Genomic DNA, 25,546 nt, shown 5'->3' with positions numbered 1-25,546 from the left:
AGGGACATGTAACTTTTCCTCTCAATCATTTTATCTCCTCACCGGGGGTTGGGTACCCTATACTATACTTTTAAGGCACCGACTGAATTTCCTCTAAATATCGAGTATCGAAAAATGCCTCGTCATTCAATACCAAATATTCAATACTTTAGGATTAAATCTCATCAACGTCAGCGAGCTAATCAGCACGCAGCATGCTTCTACTCGGATAGTGATTTTGATTGGCTGTCTTAACGTTACACGTTGTAGAGACATGCAGGAAAAACTACTACGTTATGCAGAGACGAGACGGGGCTCACGAAGTAGGAGCGGAAAAGTAAATGCAAAGATTTTGGCCGTAATGTAATTTCTTTTTGTCAAAATGGATTTCATTTAATTGGTATCGAAAAAAGTATAGTTCAGGACAGGCACGGCGCCAGGATTCCAGTTTTGGGTGGGCCTGTTGAAAAGCCGTGCCTGGTTCAGGAAGCGGTATCGAAGTCCTGGTGTTGGTATCGGTATCGAAGATTTTTACTAAATCCATTTATTGCATGACATTGCAGGTCATGAAAGACCGGAAAAAAAAGCAAAGACTTAAGACACGTTACTGCTAAATCTCCTCTTAACTGACTGTTTCATTGGGGCTGCAGTTAGCTTGCACTGTGACAGGCTGAGCCATGTAGCAGTTAATGGGATATTTATATTTTATATAAGTTCATGAACAGTCAGCCTTCAACTGTAGCTGCCCTGGGAATCCGCACACACACCACCTGAGTCCTTTTAAAATGGTTTTGTTGTGTGGCTGTACATGAACTTGACATTGTACTGAAATTAGCAGTCACTAAATGAAAGGGATGCCTCTCTCTCTCTCTCTTGCTCCATCTCTCCTTCTCTCTTCTATCTATACTTGCTGTTTTTTTGTTTTTTTTTACAGGTGAACAAACACTTATTTAACAACCACACTACAATTTCTTTAAAGGAATTTAGAAAGAACTGCTGCATCAGTTTTTCATCATGCAATCACACAGGAAGGTTGACATGCCTATGGTATGGTACAGTGGATTTACTTATGTGTGTGAAACTCAAAATATATAGTTCATCCTCTTAGGAAATAACGCTTATTTTAGTTATAGTTTAGTTAAAGTTTTAGCGTCTGTCTCAAAGTCCCAACACTTACATGTGAATGGAAATGATCTCCTCATCTAACTCTTTGGAGAGAAAAAATGCCAATAAGCATATTTCCCAAAACGTTGAACTATTCCATTAACGTGAATGCTACATTTGGCACATTTATCCGTTACTTTTAGGTGTGTTTACTGTGCATAAATGTGTGTGTTAATATTATTACGTGTGTGTGTGCCGGCGTCGTAACACCCGTACAGAGCGCTGCCGACGCACAGCTCCCTCTCTAATTGGTCCGTCGCTGCTGACATCACGTTCTGAACGATGGCCACTGCATCTTTTGTGATCACGAACAAAAGATGCGTCATCGAGGTGCACACGTTAGGCAGCGGTGGCCATCGTTGTTTTTTGACACTTCTTTTTTTTTTTAGACGTTTTTGACGCTGATTTCAATGTTTTTGCCACTTTTCCCAATGTTTTGGTAATTTTTTCCGATGTTTTGGCGCTTTTTTAGACAATTTTGACTGGGCCTTAGTGAAATTGATCTTTAACGTGTGTATTAGCATGCGTATATGAGCACAAGCCTGCGCTCATATGTGGAAACTTTACATTTGGCACATTTATCCGTTACTTTTAGGTGTGTTTACTTGTGCATAAGTGTGTGTTAATATTATTACGTGTGTGTGTGTGTTCTTAGTATTGAAAGTCTGCTTCGTAACACCCGTTCAGACCGTTATCGACGCACAGCTCCCTCTCTAATTGGTCCGTCGCTGCTGACATCACGTTCTGAACGATGGCCACTGCTGCGTCTCGAAGATCCCTCTTCCTCATCTCCTCCTCCTCCTCCCTCTCTGCCCTCTCCGCACCATCGTCACAACCTCCGTTTTGTGGAGACTCTGCCTCCCCTCCCTCCCCCCCTTCCCCCTCCTCCTCCCTGCTAATGGCTAATGCTAGCTCAGGTTCTGGGCCACTGCTGTTGGTTTGTTTACGGCTATGGTTTGTTAGTGCTGGTGCGTGTCGCTGTTGTCTGTTGTTAGTATCTCCTTCTTTGCTGCTGCTGCTGCTGCTGTTTTGTGGCTCGTCAGAGTCCCGGTCGGCGTGCTCTAACTCACCGCTGTTCACAGCCGCCGTGGTGTTGATGATCTTGGCGTTGGCCTCCTCTTTGGCCCCCACTGCCTCCTTGCTCTTCTTCACGGGGCTGCCGCCCGTCGTTTTCCCAGCATCCTCGTCCCCGTCGTCCTGGTGATTGTGTGTGGCGTTCTCCTCCCCCGTGCCGTTGGAGCAGCCGTTCTCCCCGTTGGTCACTGGAACGTCGGCTGGCGTCTTCTCCGCCGCCTCCTTATCCGCATCCCCTCCAGTCTCCGGCGCCTCCGACGTCTTCTCGGCCTCCGCTGCGTCTTTGTCATTGGTGTCCTCGGTCGCCCCTGCGGCTTCGCCGTCGGCCGCTCCTTCCTCCGCTGCTTCTCCTCCCTCTCCTCCCTCCGCGGCGGCCCCCTCCTCCTCTTCCTCCTCCTTGGCGCCCTCACCCATGTCCACGCTAGTGGACTTGCCCTTTCGCAGGATGAAGTTCTTCAGAGAAACAGCGCGGCCAAAATGGGAGCGCTTGGCCTTGGCTGCCTTAGCGTCTTTGCCCTCCTCCGCTGCTCCATCCTCACCTGCACGGGAAAAGATAGTTTAAAGGTTAAAGCTTCTTTGTGAATGAGATTGTCTTAGACTACCTCTGAAACATCGGCCATTTAAGATAAACAGCACTTCCTCCTGCAGAATGATTGATCACAAATGACTAAAATAAATGTATAAATCATTAATATGTGAATAGGATTTTGACACGCATAATGTTTAAGATGACTATATTTAAAGCTGCCTTAATTATTTTTTGGCCACTAGGGGAGAGAAGTAGCCTAGAAATCTAGACCACAATAGCGGCAGCAAATGTAATTTGCAGACAGGGTCGTCTAGCAACTCTCTGTTGGCTTGCGAGCTGGAAAAACCAAACTCTGGTCAGGCCAATCACATCATGTATAGAGTCGGTGGGCGGGCCAATCATGGCCACCAATCATTTGGTTCTCCATGTAGGAACTAGAAAAACTTCTGTCTCTTTAGCTGCTAGAGGCTCAACTTTCCTCATCGGCCAAATTAGATTTAAAGAAAAGTCATAAAAATACAGGTGGAAATCCGATTTTAAGAAATACCATTTGCAATGCAACAACTCTGTATTTTTATCGACTTTGATGCATCTCAGGTGTGATATTCTCATCACAAAGAAGAATCTAGGTTAAAATGGATTGAGATAAAACCAATTTCCTCCAAAACGTGGAAGAGTCCAGGATTCTGTATTTTCTTTATGCAGCCAGAGAGCAGAAATTCGGCTAAATTTAGTCTTTTACTGTTGACTGAATCCACAGTGTGACTTGAATTTTACATCAGATGTTGAATATTTTATTTGGGGAGAATGTTCAATTACATGACCTCCCTCAGAGTTAGCAAGCCACTACCTCCTGCCTGTGCTCCCTGGATGGGGACAGACACAAAGTGAGCGTGAACATGCTGTCAGCGTCTGAGTCTCGGTGTTTTTAATGGTGTCCATGTTGAACTGTGATTCTAAACGAGACTACATGTGTAAAGGTCTTGTTCTACAGCTTCTTTTGAAAGGATTGTTAACATGAAAGGGACTCTGTAGGGATTGATAAATAGATACCTATGCAGAGCCTACGCCATAGCCGACCCAAGTGGCCTATGTCGTCATGAGGATTTACACTTGTGCGCTGGTGTGTCTGCATCGTTCTAGCGTATCTCTTTAACCTTCCTGTTGTCTTCAGGTCAAATTTGACCCATTTTCAAAAAGTTTCTATATCAGAAATGCATGTTTCTTTCAACCAAATAGTCAAAAGAAATAACGTGGATGGTTCTGTACAACGCTCTTCACAAGTAAATTAAATGATCAGCTCACTACTTTCATTGAATTTGGGGGTTTTAGTCCATTTTTTATAATTTGAAAAGAAATTGATAAAAGAACGTCAGAAAAAGCGTCGAAAAAAATCAACAAAAATATCAGAAAAAGTGACCAAAAATTGGGAAGAAAAGTGACTAAAACGTCAAAATATTTCCAAAACATTGGGAAAAGCGACAAAAGTGTACAAAAAGACGTTAATTTTTACATAGAAAAGCAAAGTTGCAAGGTCGACGGGAAGGCAACACGAGGGTTAAGAGAATAGCAGAGCCGTACGTAGTGTGTGTGTACTTGTGTGGGGAGAGTGTGGTAGAGCGAGTGAGAGTGATGGGGGTTTGCTTCGGAGGGGGTACCGACTCCAGCGGTGGGGGATGGAGAAACAAAGTGTCTCCCCTGTGCTTTCTGACGACGGTCGGAAAGCTATAGCAGGAAAAGTTAACCCTCTCCTTGATTTCATGTTGTTCACGGACGAGAACCCGGGAATGAGTCAGAGGAAATTTAGTCTATATCGACGACGTTTCTGGGATTGTTCAGGTGCCGCCGTAAATTCCAACGGACGTCCCTAACTTCGGCCGGATGTCCATCACCTTCATCTTTCTTTGTGTTGGCGTTCTAAATTGCGGTGGATTTATGAGGACTATGGTTAACTGTTTTCGGTTTTCTGTTGCACAACTAAAACAACTTTTGAACGTACACATGTTCCACCATGACAAGTTGAGACAACAAGAGACTATTTTGCAGCCGCACTGTGGCAACGTCCGGCGCTTAGCACCGCCCAAGACGATTATGATTGGTTTAAAGAAATGCCAAAAAACCAGAGCACGTTTTTTTTCCCATCCCAGAATGCTGTGTGGACTAGCCAGACCTTCCTCCACAGCGCTGTGGAGGAAGGTCTGGCAACGCGAGACTAGAAGAAATGTGACGCCACCAAGCCACGGCCAAACGGACTAATCACAGTTGTCGCCGCAACAAGAAGTTACATTTCTGGGTAGGTGTATGTCAGGCTACGGCAAAGGGTCCGTACCTACGGTGTAGATTCAACGCAGAACCATAAATCAAGCTAAAGGGTCAAAAGATACATTTGCAGGGGCTCACGAGATGATGAATGGTGTAGCAAAGAAGAAAAAACTAAAACATTCTGCTACACTTTTTGGGCTTCAAACACTATAAAAACTATCTGAAACGTGACGAGTGGCCCCGACCAGATGCTGCCTTTTTTTTGTAAGTTGTTACAATATTTCATCTCACCTGAGGCGCCGGCTGCAGTTGCATTGTCCTTTCCCGCCATTTTGCTAAACGATTAGTTGTTAAAGTAATTTGTTATGCAAACAAATGGCAGAAAATGCTGTTTTCAGCCTCTCAAATATGGAGGTTACCTGCTCTTTTCTGTTTTATATCACATTAAACTGAATATCTTTGGGTTTTGGACTAACAAAACAAGACATTTAAAGACATCACCTTGGTCTTTAACAAACTGCGATGGACATGCTTTACTATTTTTGACATTTTATAGACTAAACAATTAATCGGCAGATTCATTGATAATGAAAGCAATCGTTAGTTGCAGCCCTAAACATGACAAGCGGCCCTTTTTTCCGGAAGTTGTCAAAATATTTTGTGTGTCGTCTCACCTGATGCAGCGGCTGCGGTTGCATCCTCCTCCCCGCAGGGGGCGCACTCTGTGTTGGCGCGTTTGGACTTGTGTATGACGCGCTTCTTGAAGGAGGTCCAGATCTCGTTGGCGTGTTGCGTCACCGTCCCACCACCCGCTGCGGCTGCTGCCTTCTCCTCCTCCCCTCCTTCAGCCTTTTCCTTTTCCTCCCCTCCCTCCGCCTTGGCTTCCTCTGTTCCTCCCTCCTCCTTGGCCTCCTCTCCTTCCTCCGCTTCTCCCGCTGCGGCCGCCACTGCCGCTGCCACTTCCTCCTCCGGCTTTGCGTTGTCGGCAGAATCTTTGTCCGAGCCCTTGGCCTTCCCGCTGATGCCGACCATCGACGGGTCCCTCTTCAAACCCTGGAAGGTCCAGGAGCGTTTCAGCTTCCACCTCTTCTGCCCCGACTCCTTGGAGTCCAGCGTGGACGAGTCTCCGCCTCCCTCTCCGTCCTCCTCCTTTACATCCTCCCCCACGCTCTTCTTGTGCCCCTTCTGAGCCATGAGCTTCTTGAAGGAGTGCCAGCGCTTCATGTGCTTGGTGGCTGCCGAGGACGACGAGGCTTTCTGTTCTCCCTCTTCGCCTTCGTCTGCTCCCCCTGCCCCTGCGGCCGCCTCCGCGGCTGCTCCCTCCTCTGCGGTGGAGTCCGCAGCGGCGTTAAGTGCCTCGGGATCCAGCCGGTCCAGGGACTTGGATCGAACCTTTACGTCCTTCTTCTCGGCGCTGCGATGGGAGAAGATCCTCGCCACCGGCTTCCTGATCAGATCTCGAACCGTGGATTTGGCCTCCGCCGGTTTGCCCTTCTCCGCCTTCTTCTCCTCTTCCTTCTCTCCGTTTTCTGGCGCTTTCTCTATCTCCGCCTCTCCGTCTGTGCCGCCCTCTGCTCCTGCCTCAGACGCTGCAGCCTCCTCTCCTCCTTTGTCTCCGTCTTTCTCCCCGCCCTCGGCTGCGTTCTCCTCTCCTCCGGTGGCAGCTGTGACGGCCGTGATCGGCTCTTTCTTCTTCCTTCCTCCCATCACCTTCCCCAGGCCGCTCTTGTTGAGGAAAGAGTCCAGGAACGAGGTCTTGGGCTCCGCAGAGGAGGCATTTTCCGAGTTCTGAGGCGGTGCAGCCGCCTCATCGCTCGCTGGCGCTGCTGCATCTCCGTCTTCGGCTCCAGCTGCCGCTGCTGTGTCGTTATTCACAGTCTCTTTGTTATCCACAACCTCGCTGTTGACAGCGGTACCGTCTTTATCGACAACCTCGCTGTTGCCAGCGGTACCGTCTTTATCGACAACCTCGCTGTTGATAGTCTCTGAATTTGTGTTGCCGTTATTGGCCGGCTGCTCAGCCTCTGCCGGCTTGCTCTCGGGGGTTTTCCCGTCTTCCTGGACCACCGGCGCGGCGTTGGCCTCTGTCGCTGCCATTTCCGAAAGGGAAAACAACCAACAACAAAAAAAAAGTGTGTTCCTTCCTTCTTTCCTTCCTTCCTTCCTTCCCTGGCCTTCTGCCCTCCTCTCTCTCTCTCTCGTTCTGGTGTTTCGTTCCTCCTGCTGGGGTGGTGCTCTCAGGTCATGGAGAGCAGGGTGGAGAACAGTGGCAAGGAGGAAAGATACTCAGCATCCTACTAGTCCTCCAAACTCCTGCAGAGACAAAAAAAGGGAAACAAGAGAGATTAGTGGATGTAGTGGGGGTGAGGGAAAGAAGGGATGGGAAGAGGCGCAGATGGTTAATAGTCTGATTCAACACCATAGACACTCAATTAGTCCGGTCTAGACTGTGCCTTGAATGAGGAATGAAGTGTAACAAAATAGAGAATCTCAGCGGGAAATGGCATGCAATTATGATGTCGCCTAATCAGTCACGCTTCTAAAATTCCTACGAGATTTGATGCTGAAGAGGTTTTTGGAGATAAAGTGAAACTTTGCATCTGACAGTGAAATAATAAAGCCTGCATGTGTTTCAAAACCAGAGATAAGCGGCTCTGAGTTGGTAATCGTCCAGATATTTAACATTGTTTTCTGACAGTAGCAACATTCAACATTATGCATGTTGAATGTTGTATCCAAATGCTGGAAATTCCAATTAAAAACTATCAAACACACTTAAAAAGTAATCAAGGGATTCAGACTTGCACATCCATTAAATTAAGTTGGGAAACAAATGAGATATCCTGACTTTTAGTCCCTTGTATCAGTCGAGCTGAGGGGGTTTTCACACCTGCCTTATTTAGTTTGGTTGAATCTTACTAGAGAAAACACAATGTGCGTGTGCATGAGCAGTGATTGACATGCAGTTAGACACCCCCCCTGGCCCTGATTGGTGCATCTGAACAAGGAGCTGTGAATTTTTGCAAATGACCTATCGAACATAGGGTCAGTTTCAGCAAATATGACAGAAACTTAGTTTTAGAAGTCTTACCTACTGCATCTTTAATGGGACCGGTGTTTTAACCCAAACCACAATCTTTTTTCTAATCTAGTTGTTTTGCTGCCTAAACTTAATGCGTGACGGCGATGGTTAGGGGTTAGGGTTAGACAACCGAACTAGGTTTTGTTAAGGAGTTTTTTAAGTGGCTTTCCACACATATGGTCCCCTTGTGCCCGTGCCCCCTCATAACTCCCATCACGGATGCTACGCTTTAACACAAACCTAACCCCAGCATGATGGTCACTTTGTCGGCTAAACTCAACTGCAACGGCTGCTGAAACGACCGTCACCTTACGGTGACGATACATGGCTCAGTCACCTTCTCTCAGCTAAAATTTAACTTTAAATGGCCGCTTAAGTTAATTGTCATAATTTCATAACATATCATTCGAACCAATTCATGGGAATGCCTTGCAGGCATTGATACTTGTTAGAAGGATCAATTCATGTTGCTGTTTTTGGTCTTTTCATTGGATTTGTTGACAATAAGAAAACTACACCAGACTTCTCTAAAAACTGCTGCTTGGTTGTAACACGTTTGGAGAATTTAATGAATGAAGCATCAGATCAATGAATCTGTGAGTCACACGCTGATGTGGAGCAGCCGCCTGTTCAGCTGTGAGAAGCTGTGAAGAGTCCAGACGTTTTCTAGTGAGCAGAGTCACACACTCCTCTCAGAGGAGAAGGTGAACGAGTGAGTCAGACTGAAGCAGGGAGGCAGAGAGACGACGCAGACAGAGAGGCACTCAGGTGGAGAAACAATCACACAGGGGAGATGGAGGTACAAGCAAGGGAGGAAAACAGTCAGACAGAGAGAGAGAGAGAGAGAGAGAGAGAGAGATGTAAACACATACATCACATGCTCCAGATAATCTCACTATGTTGTTGCCACAACTGACTGACTGACCAACTGGATGGCTTCACTGGCTTTCTGGGAGATGGGATGGCTGACTGATTTACTGACTGTCTTGATGGCTGACAAGTTAGCTGTCTGTCTGGCTGATTTTCTGACTGGGCTGGGATGGACCCGGTTTGTGTCGTTCACCTGAGACTAGCAAACCACTTCTGGGCAAAGAAGTCATTCATCCAGATAGTTTTACAGCGCATTAAGACCAAAAACTGCTCTGTCTTTAAAGGTGTGGATGTGTTGTTTCAGGTACCAGTGAGACAATGACATATGGATGCAAGGGGCGGGTTTGAGTAATAGAGTCATGAGTTTGAAGGTGATCGATGACCATTCGATCCCGCATCTCTACAACAACTGAAACGGTAGAAATGCACCAATGCAGCGCCAAGTTGAGCTAGGTTCAACTCTTTTAACAGACAACGCAGTAGCCTAAAAGATCAAAGAAATGCTACTGATATTTCAAAGCCGTGGTCGGGGCCGTAGATTCTAACATGCAAAAACCTCGGTCAGATAAAGGATCAATGAGTCAGGCAGACTGGACTAAGATATTCTGCCTCTGCACTCTCTCAGCTACGAGGGGATGGAGAGGGGGGATGGCAGGTGAACAAGGGGCAACGAGGGAGGGCTTCCTTCCTCAAATTGTCTACCGAGTGCGGTCATGTCCAGACAGACAGTTTGAGTGAAAAAACGATGGATGAATTACTTTATTTGTTCTCTTGGTGATTGGTCCACTTGTTGACTTGAGGCAGCATCAGACTCGTGGACACCAAGTTTTTGCCAACTTGTTGCTGAATAAAGGCATTTTTATTTTGTATTGTATTTTTTTGATGGCAAGCAAACCGTTTGGAGCATGCGATTACTCTCTCCGGCTGTTTTGACATGTTTTACATGTTTGTTGTCAGGTTTAAATAAATGCACCTTGTGTTGCACAAATCTCTGTAATCTTTAAAATAGGTGGATCAGTCCTGCAAGTAAACATGACCTGACAAGCTCTCTAATATCCTTTGTTGCATAAGCGGCCTGTGGCGGCCTCCTTTTCCCGCCTTAATGCTGCACTGCCTCTTGTTTACTACTCTGAGCCGTTAGCCTGTTAGCTCTGGCGTACACTACTCATTTACTCTGCCCGCTAGTAGCCTGAAGTTAGAAATGGATACCTCCACCTCTGCACACAGACACAGCTACACACGCTTACCATCAGGCAGTATTAGATACAAAGTGTTTTTCAGCAGTTGCAAGACATTTAGTATTTATTTCAGAGACGCCGATGCAACGTCAACTCCAAGAACACAAACTTTCGGCTATATATCTGCAGATGTCAATTTGTTTTTTTGCTGGAACTGAATGATTTATCCATCAGAGTTCCCAGGACTTTATGAGCGAGTAATTCATCCCACATCCATTACAAACGAGAGCTCAACCGCGGGCATTTCAGCTCTTCAATCTGTGTTTGCACTGACAACAGACTATCAGCTATCGTTCGTTCAGCGACACGTTTGCTCAGACTGTTTGGAAAGTCACTTGGCAGCTGGAGTTGGACTGAAATTCTGAAGCTCTTGATCTAATATTCTGCTTATCAATAATTCAGCCTGTGATGGCTGGTTTTGGTCAAAATACTTCACATGCAACAGTCGTATCTCTGCTCGGCTTTATTAACACTGTCTTTACTCGCTTCTTTCACCTTCTGCATTCCTTTCCGTCCTATTCAAAGTGTCTGCAAGAAAAAAAATTCTTTGTATTAATATTGAAACTAACCTTGAACACTGAGTTATGTTTTGAGACAATACGTTTCAGAGCTGGTTGGAAATAGTGTGATTTAAAGTTAGCTCTTTGGCACTTGAACTCATTCACAGGGTCTCTTTAAATACAAAGAATACAAATTACACTCTAATGGCTTTGTGTTCTGTATTTTACACAAGCTACAAGGTCGCATGTGGCTTTTAAGCACAAACCAAACTGAGGGAAGTGTTTATACAGAGCAAACTGAGCCAGAGGTTGAATCCAAATATCCACTTTCTGGGCTCGCAGACTTACAGCGAAAACACACCTAACCTTCACCTTCACCTAACTACGTCAAAAGTGACGCCAATAGTCCCAACCCAGCGCGTTTAGATGAAGCGCGTTTAGATCTATAACAACGAGGCAGGTGTGAAAGCACCGTAAACTTCTCTCTCAAGCTATCTTTTTTCATTCTCCTATTTCTATCACTTTACGTGTGAGTGCATTGCAAGAAAGATTGTCCAAAAGCGTGTGCCGTATGATCGATTATTGGGTCTCGGCCCTCTATATGATGGCCGGCTTTTCACCCCACCTTTAACCTTTTATTTTCTTCATGTGAAGTTATTTCCGAGCACACACCCCCCTCCCCCCTCAATCTGTAAATGCATGATTGGACAAGTGTGGGAAAAGACAGGACTTTTGGATTCAGCCGAAGCTTTCAAGGAGTGGTAGGGTGTCGCAAGAAGCAATACGGGCTGCTGGGAAATGATGTGGAAGAAAAATGTCGCTCAGACAATAAATACAGGAGGAACACGGCTGATCATCTCAACCGTGAATTCACTGGTTTGCAGTCATTAAAACAGGATTTAACTGTTGTGTGTTCCTCGGGTCAAATTTGACCCTTTCTTCAAAGATCTGTATCAAAAATATGGGTTTCTTTCAACCAAATTGCACAAAAATAACGGATGGTTCCATACACAAAACAGGCTGTGATTATGCATCAACATATGTTCCCCTGATCTTAAAGATGCAGTAGATAAGTAATGGTTACAACTAACTTTGTCATATTTGCTGAAACTGACCCTATGTTCCAGTAGAACTACATGAAGCAGGTAATTTAAAATAAATCATGCTCCTCTGGCACCACCTACAGCCTGAAGTGAGATTTGCAAAAAATCCACCACTCCCTGTTCAGATGCACCAATCAGGGCCGGGGGGGGGGGGGGGGGGGTCTAACTGCGTGTCAATCACTGCTCATGCGCACACATTCATTCTCCCTTGTGGGGGGAGGGGCTTAGGAGACGGTTTTGGGCTTCAGCAGAAAGGGGGGAGGGACTGAGAAGTTGTCGATGTTCAAATTCTTTGGCTAAGTCCTGGATCTTCACAATACCTACGGCACCTTTAATTATTAGCTAAATTAATTCATAATTTCTGGGTTTTTGAACTCAAAATTAGGCATATTTTAATTAGATGAGGTTTATTGACCATGAATTCCAAACATAAGTGTAAAACTATATAGCGGTGATAAGTTGGAATGAAGTTGGCTTAGAAGATGTAACAGAATTGGAAAATGTATACTTTATGCTTTATAAAACAGGAAAAACAGACCACACAAGGGTTAAAGATCAATCAAAGAGTGATGCATACAATCTGAGACATGGCAGCTTTAAAACAGACGTTTTAGTCTTAATATTTGGGAGTTTCTACTGGATTCTACCCAGCTGTTCAGCCGCACGAGACAGAGCTCCACCGTGGTCGTCTTAGTTTCGGTTTCTCTTTATTTTGGGGTGATTCTTTTTTTTTTTTGGTTCTTGGTGGGTGATTATAACGCTGCTGCGGCATTAGTTGGATGGTGGATGTTAGGCTGAAGCCCAGAGGTGTTGGAACGGCATCAGACAGAGGAGGACAAAATGGAGGGAGGGATGGGAGGAAGAAGAGGAGGAGGAGGAGGGGGTGCAGGATGGGAGGAAGAGGAGGAAGAAGAGGAGTGATGCAGACATGGGCTGATTACGAATCGTCTCGCTCTGTTTCAATTGGTCTGTCTCTGCCATCGTTCCTTCTTCACCTCCGTCTGTCTGTGTCACTGTCTGGGTTTTTCCCCCTCTTCTTTCTTTCAGTCTGTCTCTTTTAGTTCTGTCTCCATCTTCTTTTTGCTTGTCTTTTTGTATCGTCTCTCTGGCTTTCTTTTTGTCTCCCTGTTGCTCCTCTTACTCTCTCTCCCTTTTCGTTATCCGTGTCGGTCCCTCTCACCGTCTTTTCTTGCATTTCTTCTCTCTATCTATGTCTCTGAATCTTTCCCCTCCTGTCAGTCTTCATCCGTCTTTTAGTTTTTCCTCTCGCTTCTTTCAGTCTGTCTCTTTCCATCTCCTTCGTTTACCTCACGTTACCTCCCTTTTCTGTCTTCGTCTCTGCCTCTTAATTTGTTTATTTCTCTCAATGTTTCTCTGTTCTTGCTTTCTTTCATTCCATCCCTCGTTTCTTTTGCCTCCCTGTTGCTCCTCTTTCTCTTTCTCCCTTTTCGCTGTGTCGGTCCCTCTCACCATCTTTTTTTTGCATTTCTTCTCTCATTTACCCTCCTCCTCTATCTATGTTTCTGTGTCTCTCTTTAGGTCTATAAATCGTTTCCTTGCTGTCACTTCATTCCTCTTTTCTTTTGTTTTTTCCCCATTTCTTCCAGTCTGTCCCCATCTCTTTTAGCTCTCGTCTCCTTTGTTTATTGCATTTTACCTCCCTCTTCTGTCTCTCTTTCAATCTGTCTCTGCCTCTATTACTTTCTTCTATCTTTCTTCCTCTCAGTATCTCTTTTCTTTGTTCTTGTCTGTCTCTCTCTGGCTTTCTTTTCATTCAGTCTCTCGTTTTTGTTGTCTCCCTGTCGCTCATCTTTCTCCTCCTCCCTTTTCGTCATCTGCATCGATCCCTCTCGCCATCTTTTTGGTCTTCTGTTTTGCATCTACCTTCCTCCTCTATCTATGTTTCTGTGTCTTTCTTCGTGTCTCTGAATACTGTCCCTCCTGTCAGTCTGTATCTGTCTTTTCCTTTGGTTTTTTCCTCTCGTTTCTTTCAGTCTGTCTCTGTCTGTCTCCCATCTTTTATTTTGTTGCTTTTGCTCTCGGCTCCTTTGTTTACCTAACGTTACCTTCCTTTTCTATCTCTCCTATTCGTCTCTGCCTCTTTCACTTTCTGTTTATTCCTCTCAATGTTTCTCTTTTCTCGTCTTTTTAGTCTCTCTGGGTTGTTATCTCTCATCTCTTGTTTTCTTTTGTCTTCCTGTTGCTCCTCTCACTCTCTTTTCGTTATCTCTTTCGGTCCCTCTCGCCATCTTTTTGGCCTTCTGTTTTGCATTCACCCTCCTCCTCTATCTATATTTCTGTGTCTCTCTTCATGTCTCTCGATCGTTCCCCTCCTGTCAGTTTCATCCCTCTTTTTGTCCGTCCGTCGGTCGTTCTGTCTGACTCTCTCTTCAGTCCCAGATTTATCTTTTTTTTATGATTTTAACAGACACAAGGACATTAACATAACCTCATTATAAAGTCAAATTTAAAGAAGAGAATCAAGCACACACTGTGTCAGTGATGTTAAACAGGTTCAGTGAAAAGTCATCCACCTCGAACAATCGACCTATGGGAGTACTTTTCGGGGGAGAACAGTCTTCATGCAATCATAAAAGGGTAAAGAATCAGCAGGACGTCAGTCCCTTTCTATCAAAAAGCCCAGCAGTTGCTGCCCGATCAGAGCTTAACATGTAAATGATGTGGTCGGGTGGGGGGGGACAAAAGGTCCATTGTTTAAGTCAGTTTTTTTGTTAACTACTATTTTGTTGTTGTTGTAATAAACAAGTGTCTTTTAAAATAACGACTGCCAAATGTGTGTGTGTGTGTGTGTGTGTGTGTGTCTCTGTATGTGTGTGTGTGTGTGTGTGTGTGTGTGTGTGTGTGTGTGCGCGTGTATATGTGTGGACTAAAAAAAGGTGGTACATGATCTTTGTGAGCAATTTGACAACATTGTAGTAAATATTTTCAGTGCATCACAAAGCATTCCCATTAAGATGCCAGCAGACAAGCTAATCCAGCACAAATGAGTGCATAAAAAGGTCACCAAAATGAAGTATTTCAACCTCATACTTAAATACAAAATAAGGGAAAAACTGCATAAAAGGTCCACTTGTTGTAAAAAAGAACCCCCCACCCCCTTTAAACTATAGGCTGACTACAGGCCTGAGTTCATGTCCAACACAGACTGAGAGAGAGAGAGAGAGAGAGAGAGAGAGAGAGAGAGAGAGACAGTGAGTCGGCCTCTTTGTATTCGTATGTTTGACTATTACAGCCAAAAGCTCATTTCTACTCCGTCTCCTCAAAAAAAACTAAATTGATCTACTACTTTGCTACGGCAATTGAGAAAAATGGAATCAGAAGATGTTTTTTTCAACATAATGAGAAAACATTTCTAATGAATGTATCTGCAAAGCGACAAAATGTCCACAATGGACTTCATTTATCAACAATATCCGCCTGGATTGCCGTGCATTCAACTATTTCTGTAGCCATATTTAGGCAGCTCAAAGTGCGTAGAGAAAGGCAACACAACATGGGCAGGGGCTAGAACAGGGGTGGGGCTAGAAGGGGGGGCACGGGGTGGCAACGCCCCCCTTATTCCATTGGGCTAGAGGTGCTGTCAATCTGACAGATTTCCACTGGTTACTTGGCTGCTTATTCTGCCAATCTTCCCAGCCCTTGTCACATGACCAAGTAATGTTTCCATGGTGACAATCCAAAATTTTGATTCCATGGACGGAGCAGATTGAGCCTAATGAACATGTCTATTATATTCAGATGTACTGTACTGTGATGGGATGTTTTATTTAGCAGAATTGCATTGTGTTGTTCTATCCTATCCAATATTTCTTATATTTCAAAGCAGATTTTCTATGCGGTGTTGCGATATAATGCATGCATGTATGATATCGTACGATAACTGAATTTTGCCGATGTAAACATCTAAAGATTGATCTTGATTCTGAGGTTTCAGATAACGTGTACGCTATCTTATCTTAAATCTCACAATCAGGACACATCTTTTCCTCTACAATCTTTAATATTCCACTACATTAAACAGGAAATAACATTTCGTCAATCCCGTCGTCACAGATTCACTCCGTTTAAAGTTTCAAAAGTTCTGGAGGCAAACAGCGTCTGCAGCAGATATAACTTTGTCATTATGTGAGGTATTTCAGAGTATTTCCAGCTGCATGTTTTCCCTCTCTAATGGCCGTTTAATCCCTCAGTTAATGCGTCTGTAATGGGGGGGGGTCAATGGAGACGCGGCAGAGTGGCCAATCATCACTCCCGTTTCCCTCTTCACACCTTCCTGCTATCAACATGTCCTCAACCCACCGCATTCACACTATGTTTTTAGAGGGGGTTTTATTTTCTCTCGTAAATTTGTGATTTGTCATTCACACGGCTTTTGGCGCCTCAGTTTAACCCTTTGTGGTGCAGATGTGCGACCTTTCAGGGCCTGAATATGGAAACGGCCCTATTCAGTCTCTCTTTCTGTCTCCATAAGAACAGCCTGTCCTGCTCAAAACGCTCAATGCGTGAAAATAGAATAGAATAGAATAGAGCTGGGCAATATATCGATATCGTGATATGAGACTAGATATCGTCTTAGACTTTGAATATCGTAATATGACATAAATGTTGTCTTATACTGATTTTAAAGGCCTCCATTACAGTAAAGTGATGTCATTTTCTTAACTTACCAGACTGTTGTAACTGTTCTATTATTTGCCTTTACCCACTTAGTCATTATATCCACATTACTGATGATTATTTATCAAAAATCTCATTGTGTAAATATTTTGTGAAAGCACCAATAGTCAACACTACAATATCGTTGCGGTATCGATATCGAGGTATTTGGTCAAAAATATCATGATATTTCATTTTCTCCATATCGCCCAGCCCTAGAATAGAATAAGTTTTATCGTAAAAATGTGAAATTTTTCCACAACTCACCCTCAGTGGTACACAAATAACATGACAGTACCCTAATAAAGGCAAACGACACAGATTAAAAACAATAAATATAGCAAATACAATAATAGAAAAGTCAGATATTGCACATTTGTATTTGTAGAAAGACTGCTATTGCACCATTATTTGTTAGTGTTCAGTTCTTTTATGGCACATGGGTAAAAAACTGTTCATAAGTCTGGATGTGTGGGCCTTCATGGACCTGTATCGCTTCCCAGAGGGCAGCAGGGTGAAAAGGTGATTGGCTGGGTGGGAGGAGTCCTGTGTGATGCTTTTGGCCCGATGCAAGCATCGAGCCCTGTAAATGTCTTCTAGGGTGGGTAGTTGTGTGTTTATGATGCCCTGATCAGTTTTAATGACTCTCTGTAGCACCTCCTGAAAAGCACTATGTGTGTGCTTTGAGATAAGATAGAAAAATGTATCTTGAGGGAATCTTTGTGCAGCAGTTGCAATACTACGGCATGTATTAGGGCCTTTGTATGTAATAAAAAATAAAATAAAATAATGATAAAACAATAATTACTTCATTAGAATCCATTTGTACTCCCTCAAGACGTAATCAGACACAAACAGCCACAGTCAGATCTGCTGGGTTGTTTTCATGCTGCTTAGGCAGGAATTAGGAGGAAGATATCATTCAATGACTGACTGAACAAACTCTTACTACCTAAAATGAATCATTAAGTACCCCATCTTACAAATAATTACTTCAAATTACTTTTTAATGCACTCAATGTTTTATTGCTTCAGTTAAACAAGTTGTTCCCAAACACATAATACAAAATCTAATCTCACAAGTGTCTTCACCGAGAAACAATCTCTCTTCAATGACAATAAAGAGAGATACCAACACCTACCTCACTGCCAAAGGTCCGTCATTTAAGTCTGTTATTTTTTTTAAATTATTATTATTATTATTATTATTATTATTATTATTTTTATTTATTCCAGTAAACATACATATATTCTTGTAACTTGTGAACTGTGTGTGTGTGTGTGTGTGTGTGTGTGTGTGTGTGTGTGTGTGTGTGTGTGTGTGTGTATGTGTGTGTGTGTCTGTGTGCTTGTTTTACTATATTCGTGGGGTCCAAAAACTGGGGAATACAGTATACTTGTGGGGTCTACACAGCCTTGTGGGGCCCAAAATGCTGGACCCCACAAATTTAAAGGACTGTTTGAGGGTTAAGACTTGGTTTTAGGATTAGGGTTAGAATTAGGTTATGGTTAGGGTGAGGGTAAGGGTTAAGGTTAGGGTGTGTGTATGTATGTAGAGCTGGGCAATATATCTATATTATATCGATATCGTGATATAAGACTAGATATCGTCTTAGATTTTGGATATCGTAATATGGCATAAGACTGGTCTTTTCCTGGTTTTAAAGGCTGCATTACAGTAAAGTGATGTCATCTTCTGAACTTACGAGACTGTTGTAACTGCTGTTGTGCCTTTACCCACTCAGTTACTGTGGTGGTGATGGCGCAGTGGATATGACACATGCCTTTGGTGTGGGAGACCAGGGTTTGATTCCCACTGCGATACATCAACCAATGTTTCCCTGAGCAAAACACTTAACCCCTAGTTGCTCCAGAGGCGTGTGACCTCTGACATATATATAGCAATTGTAAGTCGCTTTGGATAAAAGCGTCAGCTAAATGTAATTATATTCACATTACTGATGATTATTTATCAAAAATCTCATTGTGTAAATATTTTGTGAAAGCACCAATAGTCAACACTACAATATCGTTGCGGTATCGAAATCGAGGTATTTGGTCAAAAATATCGCGATATTTGATTTTCTCCATATCGCCCAACCCTATATGTATGTATGTATGTATGTATGTATGTATGTATGTGTGTGTGTGTATGTGTGTGTGTGTGTGTGTGTGTCTGAGTCTGTATGTGTGTGTGTGTGTGTGTGTGTGTGTGTTTGTGTGTCTATGTGTGTCTGTGTTTACTGAAAAAAGGTGGTACATCTTTGTGAGCAATTTGACAACATTGTAGTAAATATTTTCAGTGCATCACAAAGCGTTCTCGTTAAGATACCATCAGATAAGCTAATCCAGCACAAATGAGTGCATAAAAAGTCACCAAAATGAAGTATTTGAACCTCATAATTAAATACTAAATGAGGAAAAAATTGCAAAAAGGTCCACTTGTTGTAAAACCACTTCCACCAGTCTGGCTCCAGGCCTCTCTTAAGTCCTCTGTCTCACCCTGATTGGCCGAGAGAGGAAACACACCAAGCTGTTCTCAATCTCTGTTTAGGGTTTTAGGAGCTGCTGCTTTGCACAACAGGTGATCTGAATAACCATCCAATCAACTCAGAGGAAATGAGACGTTCAGCTAAGAGAAATTGGAGAAAAAGGAATGGATAGCAAGTACCAAAAATATGGGACTCTTTCACCCTTTGTTTGTTTGTTATTAGCATCAATTAACTAATAAAAACCACACTTATCAGAAAAATACCTTAAATGACCGAAACCATCTTTGGGAAAAAATGTTTGAGTTATATTTTTAACTCTTCTTTTGCAGGGATTTGAAGGTATACTTTGATTTTGAGAGGGCCCTTCGATCTTCTCATAAAATGCAAGAAGGCAAATAAAAGTATTTCCCAAGATGTCAAGGTAACATAATATGGATGAGTATTAGATATAAATTATGATTTGGAGGGTGAAGTTTTCCTTCAAGTGCTGCCTGGGAAGCAAAATGTCTGTGGACACCACAACAACAGCAACGACAACAACAACAAGTCACATTTCCAGGAAAATAAAAAATGCTGCTCACAAACAGCTTCACTAGTTTCAGTCTAAACTGACAATGGCCTGTTTGTTACTGTGACAGAAACGCAGAGTTTGCACACACACAAACACAAAAACATACATATTTAATTAAGGAAAATCAAACCGATGAAACGGATATATCTCATTTCAGCCTGTCCATTCATTCAAAACGCTACAAAAAGTTAAGCACTGTAATTCGTAAGCATTCCACGTTTTTTGTGTGTTGCTGTATTCACCACATTGACGGCCGCTGTTTAAGAACGCGCCTGGCCGCGTAGGGAGGAGGTCGGGGGGGGTTGGGGAGCGTTGGCATGCAGGACTTTAAAGCCAGAGAGCGGAGATCGCTTCCCGGGGAAAACTAAAGACTTTCACCCAGGGAAACATGTGTTCCTTAGGAGTGTTTTTAATCCAAACCACGATCTTTTTCCTAATCTTAACTAGTTGTTTTGGGGCCTAATCTTAACTTTTGTCGCAGAAAAACGCTCATATTTTGTGGACTATATTTAACCGTAATGTCCGCCGAAAACGAACGGCAGCTCGCGGTGCTTTGTACCCGCTCAAAGTCACCTATTTTCAGGTAACTGAACCACCAACTATCGCTGATACAACGGAGGTCTGTAGCCAGCGTCACGAAGCTCTGTAGCGGCTTAAACAACTAGCAACTACAGCTCGGTGTCACGGAGCTCGTAGCCAGCCGGCGTCACGTGACCACCCGGTGTTCTCCTAATTTTGTAGGTTATACATTTTGGTGTGCATACATTTGCGTATGATATCATACCGTTCATGAGAATGTGTTGCTCATTTAGCAGATGAACCCTTCATACTGTATAGCCATATACAAGGGCGTAACTTTGGGTCCAACGGGGGCGGGGTGTGTGACATCTCCAACTATCTAGGGAGGTCCCGGGACATGTCTGCATGTATTTTTTTTTTAAAAGCAACAAAAACATTGAAAAAAATTGTGGGGGGAAAAAAAACGTGAAAAAAGAAACAAAAGCTTCACTTCATTTTCTGCATTGTAGTGAATTTTACTGCAAAAATGTATGCGTCAAATTAATGTGCGAATGTCTTTAATTAATGTAAAGTGAAATTATCTAAGGTTTTTTTGGGGGCCATGTATGATTCTTGAGCCTGAGTTTTAGATCAGAAAGTATAACCAAAACTAAAACTATATTTGTAAAGGGCACTGGATGACTTGAGCCTTTAGAATTTAAAAAAGTATGTTTGCTTATTGAAGCAATAACAACACTGGGGGAAAAAATGACTGTATAAAAAGATGGCTGCAGGTGACATTTCAGGTGAAATATGGAGTTAAACTTGTGAAATATGGAGCCTGGAAACACCGAGAGTCTGCAGCACTTTGTAATAAAAAAAAAAAATCATCAGTCACACTACACGAAATCAGGCCTGCAGGGAAACTGCTGCGGCCCAGTCAGAGCGTTCACACTTTCACTAGACATCCAGACACAGTGTAGCTGCTGTGGGAATTGAACCTGTGACCTCTCAGCCTGAGGGTAAGCAGAGCAGAAACCGTGTCCAGAAGCGAGGCGAGTCGTATTCAGCGACTCGTATTCATTTTGTGCGGATTATAAAGCGGCCAGCCTTTAATCAGGTCGTTCACGGCGCCCTGGCCTGAGCGATCCTGTAACCAGATGAAAGGTCGCAGCACACAGAGACGATCTGAGGAAATACAAGTGGAGATGTGTTTCCCAGGACAGCAGCGTTTAATCTGCACCATACCATAAATGTGACAAAATCCGACTCTAATTGGAGGAAAATGTGGCTCACTAAATGGGCTTCACTTACACAGAAAAATGCATGCTGTTCTCATGAACTATTTGCACCAACATATTCTCACTCCCATCTCGTAAAATATGGACACTTGGTCAGGTGACTTTGGCGTTTTATTGCCGTTAAAAGTTTCCTTTAGCGTCAGATCTAAACGCATTCTATTGGACGCTACTATTGACGCAATTAGGTTAAGGAACAGATTGTGGGTGGGCTTATAAAAGGTACGTTTCTGTGACACACGGGACAAGGACGGGACAGTTGGGTTTAGATAAAGAAGAACGGGACAGTTGGGTTTAGATAAAGAAGAACGGGACAGTTGGGTTTAGGTAAAGAAGAACGGGACAGTTGGGTTTAGGTAAAGAAGAACGGGACAGTTGGGTTTAGATAAAGAAGAACGGGACAGTTGGGTTTAGGTAAAGAAGAACGGGACAGTTGGGTTTAGGTAAAGAAGAACGGGACTGTTGGGTTTAGGTAAAGAAGAACGGGACAGTTGGGTTTAGGTAAAGAAGAACGGGACAGTTGGGTTTAGGTAAAGAAGAACAGGACAATTGGGTTTAGGAAATGTGACATGCGAGACACGATCCCCAGTCTCCTGGGTGAAAGTCCTGTGTTGTTTGACCCATCCACCCCCCCAACCAACCTCCCTATGCAGAATTTCGGTCTTTCATACTACTCGCTACCGTCGTCTCTCTTATTACTACGTCATCTTCAAACGCCGTGTAGCTGCTGCTCTGCCCGGTGCGTTCTACACAGACGCTGAAGGGTGAATTTTGCGTTGTATCTGACGCTGACAACTACTGCCCAAGCGTCCATATTTTTCGAGTTCGGAGTGAGAACGGGTTGTGTACAAAGGACCTGAACTATTATTATTATTATTATTATTATTATTATTATTATTATTAATTTTGATAATTTGTCGATTTTGACAGCAGAAATGCACACAAAGCACAAATATAACAATCAGCAGGAGGACAAAAAAAATAACAGACTTTTTGGGGGCCGTGTTATGTTATCTGGCATTGTGATTTTTCAGAGAGATGCAACACAGGACTTTCAACCAGGAGACCGGGGTTCGTGTCCCGTTCTTGTCCCGCGTGTCACAGAAACATACATTTTGTAACCCCATCCACCATCTTTTCCTAAACCTAACTGTCCAGTTATTTTGCCGCATGTCAGTTAAACGTACGTCATGACCCAGAGCTTCAAAAAGTGACGCCAAGAGTCCCGACCAAGCGCGTCTAAATGTGACGCTAAAGGAGACTTTTAGCGTCAATAACAAACACCAAAGGCACCTGACCAAGCGTCCGTGTTTGACGCTCTGGGAGTGAGAATGTGTTGAATTATCCAGCTTATTGTTTTAGGGCTAGAAGAAATTGAGTCTATTGCTGAAAAAATCCCTGAAGAAAATTAAGCCAAAGCCTCCATTACTTTTCATAGCCATACAACAAAAATCCCAGATCCAAATCACTATAAAAATGTAATCAATGGTTCTTTGGCTAGAGTCCAAACTGTCTGCCAAATCTCATCGAGATCTGTTGGGAAGGTTTTAGAGAAATCCTGCTCTCAGACAGCCAGACACACTGATCCTGCAACAGCTCCTGCTGACATATTTCACATCAGTGACCAGAGATTCTCGAACCTGCATGCAGCAGCTGTCTGTGTAATGATATATTTCAGAAAAGTCGTTCTGCACTGTTGCGTCTCTACCTTAAAGCAGCAACAACATCTCTTCAATTTTGGAGCTGCGATTACCACAAACCGTTCTGGGCAAACAGATTTTTTTCTTCAAAGTTAAGGGCCACACCAAGAACCATAACTATAACGATGTGAGCATCCACACTGCTGAACTACAACGTTCTGCAAACATCGACGTCAAGCATGCACTGCACACTTCAGCTGATAAAAATACATCACAGCAGACGTTGCAACGTACGATTATAGGAATGTCTGCACCTGTTGGTCCACAAGCAGTTCAGCAGTTAATTCAGAATGTGTGTGTGTGTGTGTGTGTGTGTATGTGTGTGTGTGTGTGTGTGTGTGTGTGTGTGTGTGTGTGTGTGTGTGTATGTATGTGTATTGTGTGTGTGTGTGTGTGTGTGTATGTATGTGTATTGTGTGTGTGTGGTTAGCTTCAGGCTTCTGTCATTATTTGATAAATGAAAACAAGTTGTTAGTGCGTTCCAATTTGTACTCGGAAGTCAGATCAGAGGTCAAAGTCAGAAACATGCCCCCTGAAGTGAAAGAGTGCCAAGTGTCAAATAAACACAGGACCATTACCCAGGAGACCGGGGGTTCGTGTCCCGTTTGATAATAAATGTAAAAGCAGAGTTTACTTTGAAGTTACAGAACAAACGGAGCCGGAGGTACGTCACGTTCAGCGTTACGTACGTAACCTTCAGGTAGTGAAATAACCACCATCTTTTTTCAACTTAACTAAGTAGTTTTGGTGCCTAAACCTAACCAAAGTGCGACAGTTCCACAACACAAGGTCAACGACATTTTCAAAACCGCGACCGCTACCTTCTCTGGTTTATGTACGAGGATGGAAAACGCTCCTGTGGGTCGTACTAAGTGGGAGAAATATATGACCTATATGTTTTGGAGGACTTCTTACTAAAATATGCTCAATTCACCTTACTAGACTAAACATGCCCATCCACTAAAATGTCTTTAAAATGTCTCCACTTTGCCAAAATGTCCACACTCATCGCTGTTCCTTTCACACTACAGGATTTTAAGTCGTAACTATCAAACATGTTGAATGTTCAGTTTACAAAGATATAAAACACAGAAAAAAAAACAGCACATTGTCACATCAGAGAAGCTGCAACCAAAGAACGTTTGATATGTTTAATCTGATCTGTTCTGTTCATGTAAAGACCCAAACAAAGATGGCTGCCAGAAATAGAAGCTGCTTCCATTCGTCTGGTTACTTGTTCCTTTTTTGTATTTGAAACATGGAGGGTGTTTGAGCGCGCCTGGCGGGGTGTGATTTGTTCTGGCGAGCGTCAGCCAGATAAACTCTTGTTGCTGCTGTTGTTGTTGTAGCTGTGGAGTAAAGCCGAGTGTGTTCTGGCAGCAGATTTCCCTCCGAAGGGAACGGACAGGCCTTTTAGTGTAAAGGTATTAAGCCCAGGTCTAATCCAGAGATAGGAGAGCAGCCAATTTAAACTGGATTCAGCCCACAGGACCACACATCACTCATCTGTCCCTCTCTAGTCTCTAGAGCATATTTTCGGGTCTCTCTGTAGCTATCTGAGAGTATCCCTCCATTATGTCTCTGTCACCCTAAAGCCCAATTCAGACCAAAGATCGCGAGACGAAACCGTTTTGGAACGTCGCAGAGAAGGGGTTAGCCCAATGGTCCCACAGCCCTATGTTCCCACATTTGTAAGATTTTTCTTAAAATTAGGCCCTATGTTCATGGACATTTTCAAAATTAGGTCTTGTGTTCCACAACGGTTTTTAGGGTTAGGGGTTAGGGGGATAAAATCTGATACAAATTTATGAAAAAGGTTAATGTGGGAACATAGGGCCTAATTTTGGAAAAAAATCTTTGAAATGTGGGAACATAGGGTTGTGGGAACATAGGCATGCTCCCGCAGAGAAAAGTTTCAGCGGTCTGAACCGGCCTGTCTCAGCTCGACTCAAACCAGCTGATGGTGTTGCTGCGACTCAGCTGGTCGAGTCTCCAGAGGCTGGTTTTAGAACGTAAGAGACGTCTCCTGTTTCAACAGCCAGTAGAGAAGTCAGCTGGTGGAGTCTCCAGAGACTGGTTTTAGAACGTAAGAGACGTCTCCTGTTTCAACAGCCAGTAGAGAAGTCAGCTGGTGGAGTCTCCAGAGGCTGGTTTTAGAACGTAAGAGACGTCTCCTGTTTCAACAGCCAATAGAGAAGTCAGCTGGTGGAGTCTCCAGAGGCTGGTTTTAGAACGTAAGAGACGTCTCCTGTTTCAACAGCCAGTAGAGAAGTCAGCTGGTGGAGTCTCCAGAGACTGGTTTTAGAACGTAAGAGACGTCTCCTGTTTCAACAGCCAGTAGAGAAGTCAGCTGGTGGAGTCTCCAGAGGCTGGTTTTAGAACGTAAGAGACGTCTCCTGTTTCAACAGCCAGTAGAGAAGTCAGCTGGTGGAGTCAGCTACAAACTATAGAAATAAAATTATCCATAATCCATTTTAAATTCTGAATATTGTCATATTCGGAATGATAG

General features: G+C 43.5%; 1 protein-coding gene across 4 annotated transcripts in view; it reads right to left on the bottom strand.

The window, feature by feature from the left end:
* Positions 1 to 25,546, bottom strand: part of si:ch211-137a8.4 (apolipoprotein B receptor) — a 47,972-nt gene that overhangs the window by 6,223 nt on the left and 16,203 nt on the right. For 2 of the 4 annotated variants that reach the window (XM_031304066.2, XM_035995837.1), the window contains exons 2-3: positions 5,683 to 7,321; positions 2,214 to 2,756 (exon numbers count right to left, since the gene is read on the bottom strand). In XM_031304066.2, coding sequence (XP_031159926.1) covers positions 2,214 to 2,756; positions 5,683 to 7,105 — 1,966 coding nt within the window. In that variant the 5' untranslated portion in view covers positions 7,106 to 7,321. Of the gene's footprint in view, positions 1 to 2,213; positions 2,761 to 5,682; positions 7,322 to 25,546 lie in introns of all 4 variants that reach the window. The other 2 variants (XM_031304067.2, XM_035995838.1) reach the window with 2 other exon arrangements.

This window comes from Sander lucioperca, chromosome 20, assembly GCF_008315115.2.
Source record: "Sander lucioperca isolate FBNREF2018 chromosome 20, SLUC_FBN_1.2, whole genome shotgun sequence".
In the NCBI taxonomy this organism is placed as follows: domain Eukaryota; kingdom Metazoa; phylum Chordata; class Actinopteri; order Perciformes; family Percidae; genus Sander; species Sander lucioperca.
The sequence above is the reverse complement of the archived record's forward strand: the minus strand, read 5'-3'. Positions and strand labels throughout refer to the sequence as shown.